This window comes from Rousettus aegyptiacus, unplaced genomic scaffold (assembly GCF_014176215.1).
Source record: "Rousettus aegyptiacus isolate mRouAeg1 unplaced genomic scaffold, mRouAeg1.p scaffold_m13_p_4, whole genome shotgun sequence".
Taxonomy (NCBI): Eukaryota; Metazoa; Chordata; class Mammalia; order Chiroptera; family Pteropodidae; genus Rousettus; species Rousettus aegyptiacus.
In genome coordinates, this window is record NW_023416307.1 from 91,539,836 (window position 1) to 91,558,520 (window position 18,685).

Sequence of the window (18,685 nt, forward strand, 5' to 3'; positions counted from 1 at the left end):
AAGGAAATGCTGACACATGTTACAAAGTGGATGAACCTTAAAATATTATGCTCATTGAAATAAGCCAGACACAATAGGACAAATACTGTGCAATTCCATTTATATGAGGTCCCTTGAGTAGTCAAATTCATAGAGACAGAAAGTAGAATGGTGGTTGGCAGGAGCTGGGAGAAGGAGGGATGAGGAGTTAATGTTTGATGGGTATGGAGTTTGAGAAGATGAAAAAGATCTGGAGATGGATGATGGTGATGGTGGCACAAATGCCACCGAACTGGGCCCTTAAAAATGATTAAAGTGGCAAATTTTATGTTATATGCATTTTACCACATTTTTTTTTAAAGGTTACTGGTGCCTGGCCAGGCTGAGGCTGCAGGGATCCCACGAAACAAAGGCAGGGCCTCACCTGAGAAGCTCTCAGTCTGGGATGGAGACAAAGAAACATGTAGCTGGTGATAAGAGAGGGGCCTGTGCTGTGGCAGAGGGAAGGACCAGTGATTCAGGACCTCAGCAGAGGACCACTTTGCCTGGGAGAGTCAAGAAAGAAACTTAAGTTGGATCTTGAGGTCTTCAGGAAGGCGGGTAAAGGACTTTCCTGGCAGAGGAACTGGCATGGACAAAAATGTGGCAATGTGAACTCTCCTCAAAGGAGGGTGCGGGACGTGTGCATGGTGGGCCTCTATGGCCTAATTCATTATATCCCTTCTCCAGACTGTTGGCTCCATGCAGGCAGGGGTTCACTTGGCCCATTTGTAGTTATAGCCCCACTAGGCCTGGCACAAAGCCCTGTAACCACTGTGGGTTGAGTGAATGAATTAGTGGATGATGATGCCATGGTGGCCACAAGTGACAGATAAAACTGTGTTAGTGTAAAGGATCTAGAATATTTGAAATTCAGATTTTGCTTCTGGTAGCCACTGGCCCCTCTCCTCACAGTCTTCTGTTTGTTTCGGCATAACTGAGAACTTAGCAGAGTTGACCCTGCCACTCTGGCTCCAAATGAAGTCACAGGTCCAGAGAAGGCAAGATGCCGGCCCAGGGTCACACAGCAAGGCAGGGGCAGAGCTGGAGTGGAGCATTCTTCTCCTGCTCCGTGAGCTCCCAGGAGTGCCTGGGCCTCAGAGACTGAGGGACAGTGCTGAGTGGAAGGAGAAAGGAGAGTGAGAACAGAAACCAGTGTGTAGGTAAGAGAGGAGGGGCAGGTGGGAATTTAGCACCTGGCAATGATGCCTCTTAGGCTCCTGATGGAGGTGACAAAACTGGTCTTATCCACAGGCCATAAGTGCTGAGCTCCTACCTGCTGCCAGACAAGGCACCCTCAGTGCTGAGAATGAGAGGCTGAGCTGTGGCCATATTCTAGTTCTATGCAGAACACGTGTGAGTGTAAAGGAACAGAAACATGCTTGGAACCTTCTTTGGGATATGCTCTGGGGCAAAGCACTGCAGTCCCTATCACCTGGGTCTGCCTGGCCACCCCGGCTCTTCCATTTGTTCACCTGCTGTGTACCTGGTCCCTCCAGATAGACTGGGGCTGGTAAAGAGAGGGGTGCGGAGGGTAAGGGCAGACTCCTCCCCACAAGACTGCTGCCAGGAGACAGGAGGAGGCGTGGAAAAGCACTCTGTCAAGAGTGAGGCAAGGATGAGCCCCCACCCTGGCCCTGACCAAGCACTGACCTATTATTTTTGGTAATGTCCTTAAGACGAAGCTGGGAGTCTGTCCAGGCCACCTGGCACTGTCCCAGGCCAGACCTGACTTAAGCTTGGAGGTCAGATGGGAGGTGGTGAGGGGAAGGGCCTTTCTCAGCCCAGGGCACAGAGTTAGTCTGTTGATCATGACCTGGTACATTCTTAGCAGCACACTGGTTCCCAGCTACGGCCCTTAGCAGACCTCCAGGGACAAGCTATGCTCCTCCTCACTCAATCTGTGGGTTTTCCTGACTCTCCCATGTAGTGTTTGGAGGTCTAAGGCCCTGGGTAAGGGACATTGCTGCTCTGCAGAAACATGTGTGCCCTGCTCTGGGCATGGAGAAAGGATGGTTGAGAGCCTTGCCCAGCCTCTCCCCTCCAACTTCCCTCTGTGATGCAGTGATGAAACCATGGCGCCTACTCTACTCAGTATCCTCCATGGCTCTCTATGACTCACTGCCCTCAGGGAAAACTTGCTCCTCACACTCCAGGCGACTCCTGCTTTGGGTCCTGCCCGCAACTCCAGGGCTATCTCTCTCTTCCTTCATACTTGGAGCTCAGGCCAGACATAATTACTTTCAGCAAAAATCTTTAATATAGCAGAGCATTACAGCTGGGCTTAGGGGCTGGGCTGTCTGAGTTCAAGTCTAGCCTCTGCCCCTCAGTGGGTGTTCCTGGCTCTAGTTGTTCAGTAACTCAGTTGCATTGCCTGAACAATGGGGATAATTAACAGCTATACCTCTCAGAGTCACTATGAGGGTAAAATAAGCTAATGCCTGTACAATGCTTGGATCTGAAGTCTGATGTTTGCATACCTGGAGTTCTCTTCCTTCCTCGACTTCCTTGCAAACCCCCATTTACACTACATGCAAGCTGTAGTCTGTGGTGATCCTCTCCATCTCTGGGTCATTTTTCTGTCCTGGCCCTTGGTGCTTTGTATTAACACTGTCTATGCACATCTGTTTCCCTCACCAGCCTGCAGGTTCACAGAAGGCAGAAACTATTGCTTACTCAGCTCTGTGCCCTACTGCCTGGGGTAATGCTCAGCACAGGATCCATAACTCATTCATTCAACAAAGATTTACTGAGCAATTAGTATATGTCCAGCATTTTTCTATGAGCTATAGATAGCAGCAGCTAACATACTGTCACTCTTTCTGCCTTGGTATAGCTGAAATCGTAGTGGTGAAGAGGGACCAGTTAACCAACAAGTTAGGAAACAGTGGTGGGCCAGACAAAGACAGTGCTGGGCAGGGAGGGGTGGAGAGAATGCCAGGGTGGGATCTGCAAGCTAGACTTGGTGGTTAGAGCAAAGCCCTGGAGGAATAAAGGGACCATGGAAGTTCTAGCAGAGTGAATGAATGAATGAATGAGCAAGTGTTGGGAACAGGAGACTGGTCTGCTTCAGCCTCCATCCCTCAAAAGCTCTATATTTCATACTCAATGCAAATTTTCTACAGGCCAACTTCCTGCATCAAGTAGTAGGATACGCCTGCCCAGTAAGATGGTAATTACAGTCAGAAGGGGGCTGACCTTAATTAAGACACCATTAATTAAGCTGTCAGTACAGTAATGACCTCAGTTGTTAGCAAGTTTGATTAAGGAACTGACTCTTGGAGGCCTCATGATTTCACCCTACCATTTTATTAATAAATCTTCTCATACTTTCACTGTCATCCTTTATCCTGTTCACTATGCCACCTCTGTAAGTGACCCGTCACCCTTTCAACAACAGTCTAGATTCCCCATAACACTAACCTGGGACCCATACCAGGGAGTCCAGAGGGTGGAGGGGAAGAAAATGGAAGACAGGGTAGCAGGGAAGGGATGAGGAGGGTATGCTGGCAGGACTCCTCCCAGTCCTGCCATGCATGGGGACACCAGAGCAAGTCTGTCCAGGTCTGGTGTGTGGCATCCTGGAGGAAGAATATCATTGCCAAGTGTATAGCAGGAAACAATCCTGTGACCCCAATTAAGTTCTTAACCCTCTCTAAGCCTCAGTTTCCTCCTCTGTAAAGTGGGATCAGTAACATCACATTTTACTGCAGATGGTGAGAACTAATGAGGCAATGAGGCATAAGAAGTCTCTGAAGCTAAACTAAATGTTAGCTGCAATGATACTGTGATACCGTGCTTGACTTTCCAGTTGCCATGTAAGTTAGACCTCTGGAGATACTCAACTTCCCTTCTTTTCTCCATGGTGGAAATGGTTCCATAGCATAGCAGTTAGGACATTTGCTTGATATGCAGAAGGTTCTGGGTTTGCGCCCCAGTGGAGTCATGGCCGTGCCACCGTGACAAACCCGATGTCTCATCTCAGAAGCTAAGCAGGGTCGGGCTTGGTTAGTACTTGGATGGGAGACCACCTAGGAAGACCAGGTGCTGTAGGCATAAAAAATAAAAAGCTTCTCTATGGTAACAATGAGGTTTGAGCAGCAGGTGCTGAGAACACTCTATGCTTGGGGGTCAGCACCCCTCCTGGCTCTGGGTAAGGCTAAAATAGTGAGCAAACACACACTTACCAGGTGCCTCTGTACAACATCAAGCAAGGCCTTCTCTATGTCTCAAAATCTTTGTCTAAAAACAGGGCAATCACTCCTCTCCAGCCACCCCCTCCCCAGTCTCTTTGCAATCTCTGGTGCCCATAGGTTTTGTGGTTTGGTGGCAGCACGTGGAGGGATGGCCTGGATGTCATGATGCTGGGTTGTGGGAGCCTGAGAGCTGGAGAAGCATGAAAAAACTCACAGAAATGGGAGGCAGGAAGCACAGAGCCCTTGAAAAGCTTGTCCTTCACACCAGTCCAGACCCTCTCCCAGGTAAGTCGGCAAGAAAAGTTTAGTCCATGGGTTGGCAAACCTGCCAGGTGCCACACGTTAAAATACAGGCAGGTTACTGAGCCCCCAGGCAGATCTGTATCAGCGTTGCAAGGTGTCGAAATCTGTATAATAGTTGTGTCCCTGGCAAGATGATGATTGGACAGACTTGAGCAGCATGGCCATGGGAAGTAGCTGCACACATGAGCATCAACTACAGATGTACATTAAAATCACATGAAGAACTAACAACATTCTGACGTTTGAGCCCTCCCCTAGACCCATAAACTGGAATCTCTTGGTGAGGGACCCAGGTATGGCTATTTAAAAAAAATTCTCCACAAGTGAGTCTAATATAAAGCCTGGACTAGAACCCCCTCCCCCAGGCTAGTACAATCCAAGTTTCCAGGGGAATTTTGTTAAGCCTCGGTTTCCCCATCTCTAAAATGAGAGTCTTAGTGCTTTCTCAGACAAAGCTGTTGTAAGGATTCCATCACTGGGCATCAGTACACATTGAAGATTATTAAATTTCACCCTAACAACATCTCCCCTAACCCAGGGTTTGACAACCCCCAAGAAATGAGAATTTCTCTGACATCAGGCCCCTGGGCTCAGGACAAGGTAACAGGAAGAAGACAGCTGCCTTGGGAGGACCTACTCCCAGAGGCAGTGGCAGAAGTTCCACACTGGGTAAGGATTTAGTACTCGTTTCCAAAAATACAGCCGGGGTTTTGCCACAAGAAATGGGAGATCCAGTGCATTCTGTTTATATCAACAAACCAACCTGTGAGCTTTTCCACTAAAAGAGCAGACGAATATCACAGCAAACCATAGACGCAGGCTACCTCTGTCATCCACAGGGCTCCCACCTGGGTCTGCTGATGCAGAGCTATCTTTTCATTCCTTCAAGCTCCATTAGCAAGAGAGCTGTCCCTCAATGGAGAAGCGTGAGTACTGCCTATTTAGGGGCTCCATGGGCCCTTGTCATGGTACTGGGCATTGCGAGCCCTTGGACTAACCTCCCATGTGTCCTCATACATATTGCTTCAGTCCTACCCTTCCTAGTCCTGGGGACTGAGTCCAGCCAAAGAGGGTTCAGCTCTGCTCTAACTGACAAGATCTGAGGTCATGGAACAGCCCCAAATGGCCCAGGCAGTGAGCAAGCTGCCTAGGGCGGGTGGAGATTTTGAACTGGGTCTCAACCTCTATGGCCTTGGGTCCCAGAGAAGGGGTCTTGTAAGGTCAGAGACCAAAGGTCGCTCACCCTAGAAGAGCACAATGCAGGGCCCCACAGAGCTGTGAAGGAAGCTGACGTTCTAATCTGAATGCCCCAGGGAAGCCCAGCTTAATGAGGCATGGCTTCGGTTTCCATAAATATCCACAAGGTCTGTGATGTCATCGCCCTTTACAGACTTTAACAGCCTCAGCCTCTGCCACTGGCATTAGGTCTAACAGACGGGCACTCTACCACTGGCCCATAGAACACCTGGGTGGCACAGGGAATAGGGATACCAGTGCCCCCTGTTCGTGACAGTGGGCTGGACCTTCACCTCTTGCTGGTGGACACAGACTGTCTCACTCCAACCTTCCTGCTAACCTCCATCAGGCATGGCTGAAGTGTCAGTCATGGTTGAGCTCGGCACAAGAGGCTTTTTCCAAATAGACATATTGAGGGCTATACTAAATGCCAGTATGTCTGGGGACCCTGTATATGAATTTGGGTGGGTGGGTGGGTGGGGGTCCTTGCCCTAAGAGATAGGGATTTCACAACCTGATGGAGACCTGCTCACAAACAGCCTTTTTCTATTCGGCAACGACAAACACCTCTGCTGCAGGGGACAAACATTGGCATCTCTATGGGGTGGCCAGCTCCCTCTGCAAGCCACATGCAGGGCAACCTGCCCCACCCCCACAAGCCCTTCACTCCAGCTCCAAGTTCAATTGGAGCCTCTCTGGCCTCTGACTTCAGAGTTTCAGGCATAACCTGCCACATATACTCACAAATAGCGTCTTCTGCAAGCCATCCTGTCTGGGAGCTGTTTTCCCCTTCTCTTTCTCTCTCTCTCTCTCTCTCTCCCTCTCCAGCTGAGAAGGCTTAACGTAGTTAGCGGAAGAGCAGGATGCTCAGACGAGAAGTGGAAGAGATAAAATTAAAACGAGGGTCGAGTCACATTCCCGGGGATGGTGGACTCTTCCAAGAAGGATGGGGCGGGAGCAGGGGTTTGGCAGTAGCTGGCTCCCAGGGGCCCCAGCACGCAGGGCTCACACCCTGTCCAGGAGCTGGTGAGGACGCTGAATCACCATTGTAGGCAGGTTGGGCGGAGGCGTCCGACTCACTGCTACCTGGGACCACCTAGGTTTTTTTTTCCTGCTGCACATCCGGGGTGGCGGGGCGCGGGGAAGAGGAGGGGTGGGCTCAGGGAATCTGCGCCCGGTTTGCTCTCGCAGCACCCGGAGGAGGGGCAGGCGCGCGGTAGCCATCCCCCAGCGCCCAAGGAGCAACGTAGTGCGACCACGCTGGACCAATCGCCGAGGTTCTCGTCGCCATGGCAACTGCAGCATCAAGTGCGGCCGCCCAGAGGCGCCTTAGCTGCAAAGTCATCTACCTGACCGAGAGCGCCCCCGCGGGTGCGAGGGCGCTGTGGGAGTGCCAGGCTCTTCCTAGCCAGCGCTGGAAATCTGTTGCTAAAATGCGTGCGCTTCCCCAGACCCTTGTATGACGCTGCTTTCCAGGGTGGTTTTTCTGCCTTTGGCAGGAGCGCACGGATTTGTCGCTGTGGAGTCAGACCGACCAATTCCAAAATTGGCTCTGCCTCCTAAGGACCGTGAGACCTTAGGCAAGCCACTTCTCTTCTGGGAGTCTTTATTTATGCTCTGCAAAATGGGATCATAACAGCGTTGTCACAGAGTTTCAGGAGGGCTTACCACACACTATCTGCACAGATGCATGGCTGCTTTCTCATTTTTTTTGTCATATCTTGGAGCTGGGAGAATTTCTGGTTTAGCTGTGGTGCCCATTCATTCATTCATGCATTCACTTATTCATTCTACAAGAAATCCAGAACACCTTCCATGTGCCAGGCACTGCTCTTGGACTGGCAATGCAGTGGTGAACAGGGCAAAGTATCTGCCCTCATAGTGCTTACTTTCTAAGGGAAAAATGGCAGATCAACATGTAGTCAAATATACAATTTTGCATGGTAATAAGGATCAGGATCAAAATAAAGCAGAAAAGGCAAGGGAGGGAAAAGTGATCCGATGTAGAAGAAAGCCATCTAAATCAGAGGGAGTGGTCAGGGAAGCCTTTTCTAAGAGGGCAAGAGACCTGAATAATGGAAGATCTAGGGAGGAGCATTCCAAACAAAGGGAAGAGCTGATGTCAAGGCCTTGAGGCAGAACTAAGCTTAGTGTATTTTATCATTGAGGAGGCAGTGTGGCAGGAGTGAGTGAGCCACAGGAAGGTGAAGGGGAGGTCACAATCATCTCCTCCTTGATTCACTTTTCTTTCATATACAGATCTCTCTCCTTCTTATCTGATGCCAAGCTGATCAGAGTATGTTTCTTCTTCTATAAATCAGGAATTCCATACCTATCTAAAATACATATATATATGTCTATGTGTATATATATATGTATATGTATATATACATATATGTATGTAATTTTCACATGCATTGGAATCTTCAGGCCAACCTCAATGAGGTATAAGATTATCATCCTAGGTTACAGAGAAGGAACTAAAACTGGAGGTTAACTTGCCCAAGTTCATAGGGCTGATAGGTGGTACAGCAGGGAAGTCTGGCTCCAGAGTCCTGGCTCTTAAGTGAGTTTACAAAACTTCCTCATTGGGAAAATTACATGAGAAAATGAAGATGAATGCCTGGTCCCTGATTGGCAGCTCAGAGGACCATTCTCTTTTTCTTCCCATTTTCTTTGAATTCTCAGACTCACTAAATTTGGGGGAAGAAGGGATGCTGTATCCTTGAGTTTTATTCTTTTCTTTACAGTGGAGGAAATAGAACTCGAGGATGCAGCAAAGGGTGGCAAAAGTGGGAGCAAGTTCTTCTGGCTCCATGTTCTTGTATGGAGCTGGGATAGAGCTGAGGCAACCAGGTAGCCACAATGAATGACATCAGAACAGCTCAATGCTTCCTGATTTGCCCTCTTGAAGTGAATCTTTGAATGACCAATCTTCCTGTAGCATAGACTTCGCTCCAGAGAAGAAGTGGGCTTAATGCGTTACAGAGCCCACTCTACCTTTCTCCTCGGTGGAGTTGTACAACACAAAAATAACTATAATCACAAGGGCGTCATGAGGCTTGTTTTGTTTCAGGTCTAACCTTTACCGAAACCACAGAGGGACCCTATGAAGTAGGTTAATCACTCCCATTCAGAAAGGTCTCGTCTCTATGCAATGGTGGAGCCAAGACTTGAACCCATATCTCCATGACTCCTAACTGTAGGTCCTAACAACTCCCCTCATGACCTCCTAAAAGCAGAGATTATTTTGTCAAGTCTGTTTTCTAGAGGAGGAAACTGAGACTGAGAGAGAAGTGGGCCATCCCTGATTGAAGAAGCTGCTCCAGTGTCCCTTCCCCAAGTTTCCTCTCTTGGTCTTCCAGGGGGACCATGACATCCGTCTGCACATCTATTGTATTTTGGCACTTCTTCCTTATAAATTTACATGTATCTTTCTTATACATTATTTTGTTATTTTAAAATAGGGCAACTGACAAAGACCTTGACATTCAGAAACAAACACCAAGAGTGTAGGCCTTTTCAAGGCACCTGGGCAGTGTTTGCAGTATACCTGACCTGTTTCGATTTCTGGCTTTGAGTGGTGTCCAGCACAGGGTCAGGCATAAGGAGAAAGCAGCTGCCAAAGGATGAGTGGGAAAACATCCTACATTATGGACTCTCCTCCCAACTGGAAAATTCCAGCCTGCAGCCTGACAGGAACATTCACACAGGGAGCCTCTTGCTCCTGCAACCTGCAGCGGATGCGCTCCCATCTGTCCCTAGTGTGAAAGGGACATGACAGCATTTGGTTAGAGGATGGATGCAGAAGGCTGGAGCACGCAGTCCCAAGGACTGAATATCTTCCCAGGGGCTGAACAGAGCCCCTGACCTTTCCAATATCGGAATCACAAATCCTTCAAGTCCTGGATTTCCCCCCTCCCTGCCCTGTTTGCTTAAGATTTACATTTTAAATAAGCAAAATCTTAATTGTACAAAGAACATGAAAAACATTTTTTAAACAAAATAAAGTCTACTTTGACCACTCCCCTAAATCTTATTCCCCTCTCTCATCCCTGCAGAGGTAGAAGATGAAAACAGCTGTCATCTGTTTGGAGCACATCCTTCCAGAACTTTTTCTAGGCATTTAATTACATATTTGTGCTTATAGAAAATATAAGGTATCATGTGGACTCTGAAAAAAGGGTTGATGAAATTATTGAATGTTAAGTGATAAAAATTAAAGAAAAATTTAAATACATCAAAAGGCATAAAGATGAATACAATGAACTCTGATCTACCTCTCACCCACTATAAGAATTATAATATTGTGAATCTTATGGAAGTCCTGTTACTGCCTCTGTTCTGTCCCCTCACCATCCTTCCCTCGTTGCACGCCCACAGTGAATTTGCTCCCAGAGCAAACTTTCCTATTCAGTTTTCCTGTGTAGATAGGTACCTGGAAACTGCGCGAACACTTGCACATGTTTTTAAACTTTACATAAATAGAATCACACTGCATGTCATTTTCTGCAAGTTTTTTTCCCCCCACTCATTATTATGCTTGGAACACTGAATCATGGAGACTCTAAACCACAGACTTCCATGTGGAGTCAAATCGCAGGCTTTTCTAATCACAGGCGTGGGCTTAGAACAGCCTTCCGCACCCCTGCACCCCCTGCTGTTTATGTGCTCTCAGCTGAGGAAGGGATACACATGTGAGCTCCTGGAAGCTTGGCACCAAATACCACCAAGGTGCTCTGTTCCCTGTCCTGGGGAGAGAAGACCAGACCCTGGGCCCAGGAACAGCTGAGCAGGCATCACCAACATGCTGCTGAAGTGCTATGGCTGCTGCTTCTCAGTGCAATGTTAGAGCCTCAGCTGATGAGATCTGGAAGCCCCAATACTGGCATCAGTGCCTGTTCTTCCACCACTGTGTCAGCCTTGCTGAGTCTGCCAAGGCCCATGAGGAGTGAGGGAACCATGGCCCCACAGATAGATACTCTCTGCAGAAGCACGTGCTGTATTTGGGCTGTGCTGGCTAAGGGAGGGAGCGGGGGAGACCAGTGCTGCTTGATATGTCTGCTTCTGCCAGACTAGAACTCCTTGTCCTGCTCACCCAGAGAGCAAGAACGAGCTGGAACAGAAGGAGCAGCCCCAGCCCTTCTGAACATCCACTCACGAGCCTGTGACTGGCCCCTGTAAGATGGAGGGTGGGTATAAGCATGAATGAGAGACCTCATTGGCCATCCCAAGGTCTGCATGGGGTGCAGCAGGGCAGGATGGGCTAGCCACAGATACTAAGTGACAGACAATGATCTGAATGTGCCCGAGGTCTGTGGACTCCCTTCTTCACCCAAAAGGTGCTATACTTTCTCCCCATCCACACCCACTCCAAGCCCTTGCACCTTCTCAGCAGGTGGTATAGTCTGGTGGTCAAGACCCAGAGCTGCTTCTGCCATCAGCTGTGTGACATTGGGCAGGTAACCCAACCTCCTCCAAAAGTGTTAGCTAGTGTGGTTGTTCTTGCTGTTGTTTTAGAACTGGGCAGGGCTACTAGAAAGCTTCCAGAACCTAAATTTGCTGGGCAACAGGGTAAGGAGGACTGAGCTAACGCCCTCCCTACAACCTCAGCTGTAAGGCTGACATGAGAGCAGGTAGTACACGCCAGACCTTCCTGCTCTGTGCCAACCTCACAGCAGCTCCCATTTCTCATTCTTCTTGTATAAATATTTGCCTAATATTTTTCTTTAAACCTAAAATAATTTCTATTCAAAAGCTAAACTCTCTGTCACTATTTAAAGCATGTATTTGGTGGGTTAGTTACTTTCCTTCACTAATAAACATTCAAATGAATATGGTTATGAAAGAAAAACTGCCTATCTGAGGCCTTCCCTGGGTCCCTGGGGTCTGAGTGCCCCAATCTGGGAAACCCTGTGCTGCTTATGCTGGGGACACCGGGCAGGGGGGTACAGGACTGCATCAGCACAGGTGGCAGGATGGCTCTGTTTACAGGCCAGGTCAGGTTGAACCAGGGACCCGTGTAGTCATAGGGATGGTAACTGCCCCTTTCCCTTCCAGAAAACCCACCTGCCCTTTTCAGCTGGAGAGAGGTGTGTGTGTGTGTGTGTGTGTGTGAGAGAGAGAGAGAGAGAGAGAGAGAGAGAGAGAGAGAGAGAGAGAGAGATCTTTGGTGATCTGCATTCCTCCTTGGGAACAAGGTGGAAGAGGCCTCTGAGACCCATATAAAGGGTGCAACCATGCCCTATTGCCACCTTACATCATCCTGAGAGGCTAGTCTACAGGATTTGTCTTCTGCTGGGTCTTCACGGGAATCTACAATGCCATGTCGGGCTCTATGTGGGTGGTTGGGGACCAGCTACTATGGGCCATTTGCTGCCCAGCCCTCAGCCCCCAGAGCCATGAGTGTTCCTTAAGCATAAAATAGCACTAATTTTCCATTTATTCATCCTACACCCATAAAATGCCAACTGATGCTTGCTTTGGGCCAGGCCTGACCTTGGCAGTGGGGCTACAAAGGTGACAAAAAGCCACATCTCCTGCCTGGAGGATGGAAACGGTTTGTCTTGAGACCTGTGGTGAACAGCCAGCACTTTTCCCTGCCCAGCCTTTTCCCTTCCTGACATTAACCCCTGCTCCTCTCAGTGCCTGTGGTTCAGATGGGGCTGACTCTATCCCCAGCCATGAGACATAAGATCAGGCATAAGATTGAAGCTGGGCCTGTGAAAGACAGGACCAGACTTTGCTGGCATTGTTAAGAGAGAAAGAACTTTTCAACTTGAACTTGAGCTTAAATCTGAAAGATATGAGCAGGTGCTTTACACAAGACTCCTTAAGAAGGAAGCCAATGCAGGAAGAAGCCAATCTGAGAGCAGAAGGGAGACAGGTCCCAGTGTCATCATTGGAGCCTCTGTGTCCAGCCATGCCTGAAGGCTAATCCTATTTCATATAGGCCAGCTTGAAGTGGGCTCTCTGTCATTTGAAACCAAAGTCCTAATACATGTTTCTCTTAAAAGTTATAACTCTGAGTGACTATTATAATATTGAATGATAGTGTCAATAGAGGTATATGCAAAATACTATGTGAGTATGAGAGAAGGAGGGTAAGTTTTTTGGAGAAAAGGGATATAGGAAGGAAAAATAAAAGTTTCTTGGGTAACAGAATGTTGAGGCTGAGTCTTGAAGGATGAATAGAAATTTGTCAGAAAGACAGTGCATGGAAAGGCATTACTTGCAATTGGAACCACATGTGCAAAGGTCTGGAGGTAAGAAGAAAACAGTAGAGCTCGATATACCGAGGGGCTTCAGCTTCATCATGAGGGTAATGGGGAGCCTCCAGAGGTTTCTGAGCAGAAGAGAGACATGATTAAACACATGATTAAATAGATCTCTTCCTGGCAGATGGATTGAAGGAGAGAGATTAGAGGCTGGGGGACATTATCTCTGAGGGAGGTGGAGCAGGAGATCTAAATGTAACATAGTTTAGGATGGGAGAGAAGAGGTGTTTGGGGGAGAAGTGTGGGTAAGGTGTGAGGAGCGGGTAAGGAAAAGGTCAGCACCCAGGCTCCTGGACTAAGCAATGGGTGGATGGTGGCTCCATTTACCTACATTGGGACACAGGAAGAGATGCAGTGTAAAAGGAGAGATGACCTTTCGACCCCTCTCTTTTTGGATGGGTTGAGATGTGTCCGTGGGACACCTGGGGGAAGCATCTAGAAGGCTATAAAGGTCTGGCTGGAGGTTAAGTTTTGGGAGAGAGGAGGAAAGAGAGTGAGGATTGAGGAGGGAAGGTTGGGCAGAACCCTGGGGATGCAGACATTTAAGGGAAAAAACAAAAGCCAGCAAAGAAGGTAGAGAAATCCAGTGTTGGCAGTTCTCCCTACCAACAGCTGAACACTCTCATATCTTCCATACTACAACTGTGGGCCGGGTGAGCATGATCACTCCTAGCACTGGCTCTTCCTGGGAATCACCATCTGCCTGTATTGTTCCTGTGGGTCAGCCCCTGGCCCAGCTCCCTGAGGAACTGAGGAAACAAAGTGACATTTCTTAGCAAAAAAGAATCCAAAATAAGCCCTAAGCTTTATGCTCAAAGATGTTTGTCAGAGCATTATTTACAACAATAAAAAACTAAAATCCTAAACAAGCACTGTGGTAAATTTCCAATAGTGGGAGCTGGTTAAAAATACATGGTTATAGCATGTGATGAGGTATCATATAGCCTTTAAAAAGGAACGTTTATAAGCAATGATGTTGACTGTTTAGTTAGTGAAAGAAATGTAGGTAATTGAACTGTATATTCATATGAACTTAACAATGTGACCATAACACACAACTAGAAAAATGCCTAGAAGGACACATGCCAATGTGCCACCATTAGTAGTCAGCACCTCTGAGTGGTGGAATTACTGGTCAATTTTTTCCCCTCTTTGTTTTAATTTTTTTTTTTCAAAATTTCTACAACATGCTTAACTATAATTTAAAAAATACTGAAAAAAATTCTTCAGTCATCTAAAAATTACTGAAAACACCAATGAACTAAGTTTTAAGAAAAGAGGAGATCGGGACTCTGCAGGGACCAATGTGCAGGTTCGGAGTCAGACACGGCTTGAAATCTGGCTCCACCACCCACTCCATGGCTCTGGGCACATCATCGATCCTCTCAGCCTGGTTCTCCCTCTGAGGATGGGTTCTCATCCAACCTTTCACAGAAGCTGCTGGGAATACTGACTGAGAGGATGTATGCAAAACACTTGGAAGAGTATGGGCCCTGTGACAGTTGTTTCATAAAGATTACCAGCATCCCTAGAAGTTAGAAATTAGAATTCTGTGAAGGCAGCCCTTGGGCACAGTGTGAAGCTGGCTGGGCACCTGACTGCAGCCTTGAGTGGGTCCTTATTGGACTGAGTACCTGAGATTGGCGGCAGTGCCACTTTTGGAGCCCCTTTTATAGTTTTGGAAGTCGTGTTGTAGCCATTACTAAAATGAGACCTCTTGCAGCCTCTGCAATGACCCACAAATCCCCTAATCTGTCTCCGGCCCCTCTCCTCCTTGCTTACTCTGCCCCAGGCATAATGCCCTCTTCTTTTCTCTAGCTAGTCAGGCCTGCTCCTGCCCCACGATCTTTGCATGAGCTGTGCTTTTTGCCCAGGGGGATATTCAAAATGTTTAATGACAGGCACTGACCCTAACCACTCACAAACACCTTCTTCACAAACTTCAGAGCTGGAAGCCAGGCCGGGCCTGCAGAGAGCATCTTGAACAGGGCTGACCCAGGGGTGCCCGGGCCCTGTGGTCTTCTCTCACTCCCACCCCCAGGTGGCTGTGGATTTCCCTGTTAGTTACCTGCTGATCCTTACACTGGGGAGGGATTTGGGAAGTGGCTCCAGTCTGGGCCAGTCAGGGTTGGTCTGGCTGGTGACCTAAGGTGCTGGTGGGGTCCATGCAAGAGGGCTGGGATGCCAGGTTACGCCGTCCAGAGAAAGACATAGCCCCACCTGGTCTGATGAGAGCTGTTCTTGGGAAGATGGGAGTGGAGCAGGCTGAAGGAACAGCGGGCGTGGACTCTGACCTTAGGCCTCAGCTCAGGTCTCATCCCACCACTCACCTGCTGTGCGATACTGGGCAAGTGACTGCCAGTCTCAGCCTCAGCTCCTACCCTGGAAAATGAGAAAAGTAGAGTCCTCATGGAAAACAGACATGAAGGGGATTACAGGAGAGGAACTTGCTTCAGTTCACATTCAGTAAAGATATGCCCAACATCAGTGTCCTTGGCCTGGAGAGGCCTGCCTCTGTGTCCATGCCAGTTCAGCCCTGGCAAGAGTCAAGGGAAGGTGGGAACACAGAGACACCCTAGGGTTAGGGATCAGAGGGGGTATCTTTTCTGGGAGGACCAGGATCTCTCTCCACTCTAATTGAGGCTACTGCCTACTCATACGAATGCAAGTCAGATTCATCTCTCTCTGGCTTCCCATGACATTCAGAATAAAATCCTCATGCCTGGCCTGGCACCATGGCTCTGCTACCCCATCACCTGCTGACAGTCATCCTTTCACTGGCTCCATTCCATGCCACCTTTGTACCTATGTCAGGGCCTTTGCACATGCTGTTCCCTCTATCAGAACACTTTCCCCTCAGTTCTCTGCATGGCTCATTCTCTTCAGGTGTCAACTCAGAATTTACCTCTTTGGGAAGCATTTCCTAAGCACCCTTCCTGAAATGGCCCCTCCTCCCCAGGAACCCATTTATTTTATCCAGAGCATTTAAAATCATCTTTTAAAGCTTTTTTCAACATCTGTCTTCACTCTAGAGAATGTTGGGTCCACGAGGGCCGTTATCACCTACCTTGGTCATCATAGCATCCCCCAGTGCATTGATGGGTCCTGGCACACAGTAGACATTCTAAAATTGATTGGTGATAGTTGTGCAACTCAATGAATATGCTAAAATTGTACACTTAAAAAATCATATATTTTTAGCTATGTATTCTATTTTTTTGGTTTGTCCCCTCATCCCCATTAGCATGTTAGCTCCATAAAGATAAGAATTTTTATCTTACCTTGTTTTGTTGACTGATATATTCCTGGTTTTGGGACATACTAGGTGCTCAATAAAATGTTGAATGAGTGGAATTTGAGCTCAAGGTACAGCTCCACAGCGAGACCCACGACTCAGGCACATCCCGCTTCCTGGCCCTGACTGTCCCCATGTTGTCCTTCTTGGTGTCCACATCTGCTTTCACTGATGGCTGCATGTGCTTCTGAGGTCTAGAAGGTGAAGATTCTACAGGTTTCTTGCAGGGGCAGGTCCCTGTGCAGATCACAGGTACTCATTAGGCCCACCACATCTGCCCCTCACTACAGCCTGGTGTATTTTCACTCAACATGCATTTACTGGGTGCCTCTGTGTGCCAGGTACTAGGCTGGGCTTGAGGCGAACACAGTAAGGGATCTTATACCCTGTGACTGGTATGGGCTCGGTGAAGATCTCTAATTGGGACCCTTGAGCCCAGGAGGCCTACAACCTCCGAGGCTGGCCAGGGACACTCATGTCTTCCTCCAAAGTGACTTTTGTATGAGAATTAGCTGGGGAGGCATAGCAGAGGTCTGGTCCTGCAGTAGGAGAAAAGTCGAGGGCCCTCCAGGCTGAGTGAAAAGCCCAGGTGAGGACCTCGGCTGGAGCCTAGAAATGGTTTTTTAAAGAAGAGCTTTGGATATTTGCTTCTAGGATCTGCTTTTGATGCAGTTATTTTTCACATTTACTTTTTAAAAATGTACTTTTATAGTCAATTTGCAGGATTCAAAAGCAAAAAATGTAGAAGTTTTATAGTGAAAATTTTGGTCTCCACTTCTACGATCTCAGCTCTGTGGCTCCCATCCATAAAGACAACAAGTTCTATTAAGATTTTTTGGTAACCATCCTGTATAGGAATGGGTATTTGTTCTCAAAAACAAGCAAATATGGGGCAAAGAATCTGAATAGACAGTTCTCCAAAGAAGATCTACAAATGGTAAACAAGCACATGAAAAGATGCTCAATATCACTTGTCCTTAGGGAAATGCAAATCCAAACTATGATGAGATAGCACTTCACAATGAGAATCAAAAATAGACAGCAACAAATGCTGGTGAGGATGTGGAGCATGGGAACCCTCATTCACTGCTGGTGGGAATGTAAAATGGATCGGTGCTTTAGAAAACAGTTGGCTATGTGACCCAGCAATTACACTCCTAGGTATACGCCCACAAGAATTGGAAACGATACATCCACACAAAAACCTGTAAATTAACGTTCACATCAGCATTATTGATAATGGCCAAAAAGGGGAAAGGACCTAACTGATGTTTGGATAAATAAAATGTGTTCATAGATGAGCCTGCAAAACATTATATTAAGTGAAAGAATCCAGTCACCCAAGACCACATACTGTGATTCCATTTTTTGTTAATTGTGTGGAGGAGACAAATCCATAGAAATAGAAAATAGATTAGTGGTTTCCAGGGGCTAGGAGGAGAGAGAGGATTGGTAGGGGATTGCTAGTGAGTATGAGGTTTCTTTTGGGATTGAAGAAAATGTTCTAAAATTAAACTGTCTTCATGTCACACAACTCTTTAAATATACTAAAACCCATTAAATGAGTGAAATCTATGCTATATGAATTGTATCTCCAGCTGTTAAAAAATAAGTAAATGTATGTATATAATATATATTCTCCTGGATTTTCATCTGGCCACTGTTCTCATCATTCAAGTCTTTTCTCAAAGAGGCCACCCCTACCCACAGGTCCCCTGCCAGTCTTTACTCCCTCACTTTCAAGCTGTAGTCTTCAAAGCACTTATGCTCTGAAAGAATCTTATTTGTTCGTTTGCTGATTGTCTGTCTTTCTCATTAAAGTGTAAACTCCATGAAGGCAGGGGATTCTTTCTGTTTTATTTACCAATATAGCCTCAAGATTTTAGGACTGTGCCTAGCATATAGTAGGTACTCTAAAATACTTGATGAATGAATGAATGCATAAACAAATAAATCTGCTTATATGACAGGTAAAGTCATTGGGCTTTTTACTCAGATAACTGGTCCTCTTTCTTTGCCACCAAGCCTGCCAACTGCCTTCCTTTCCTCTCCTTTTTTCTTGGCCTTCCTGAGAATGCCCTCCTTTGTAGCTACTGCAAAAGCAGAAGCTAGGGCCGTGAAAGGTCCTGGAAGCCCAGCATGGGACAGGCCCCTGATGCTCCAGAGAAGCCCCAGCTCCTGGCTGTGCTGCAACCTCACCCTAGCTGGCCTCTTAGTCAACTGCTTGGCCTCCTGTTCATACCTAGCCACTCTGCAAGAGCAGGCCCACTGTCAATGTCCCTTTGGCTTTAGGGAGACCAAGAGGTAGCTGTGGCTCTGACACAGAAACAGAGACAAAAGCCCATTTTGGAAGTCTGCAG

At 47.5% G+C, this 18,685-nt stretch overlaps 1 protein-coding gene across 6 annotated transcripts in view; it reads right to left on the minus strand.

Moving 5' to 3' along the window:
• Positions 1-18,685, minus strand: part of IQSEC1 (IQ motif and Sec7 domain ArfGEF 1) — a 379,222-nt gene that overhangs the window by 151,748 nt on the left and 208,789 nt on the right. Inside the window, exon 1 of one of the 6 annotated variants that reach the window (XM_016157874.2) lies at positions 6,498-6,966. The exons of the other annotated variants lie outside the window; for them this stretch is intronic. Within the exon in view, the coding sequence (XP_016013360.2) occupies positions 6,498-6,520 (23 nt within the window). The 5' untranslated portion in view covers positions 6,521-6,966. Of the gene's footprint in view, positions 1-6,497; positions 6,967-18,685 lie in introns of those variants that run through there. 6 annotated transcript variants of the gene reach the window in all.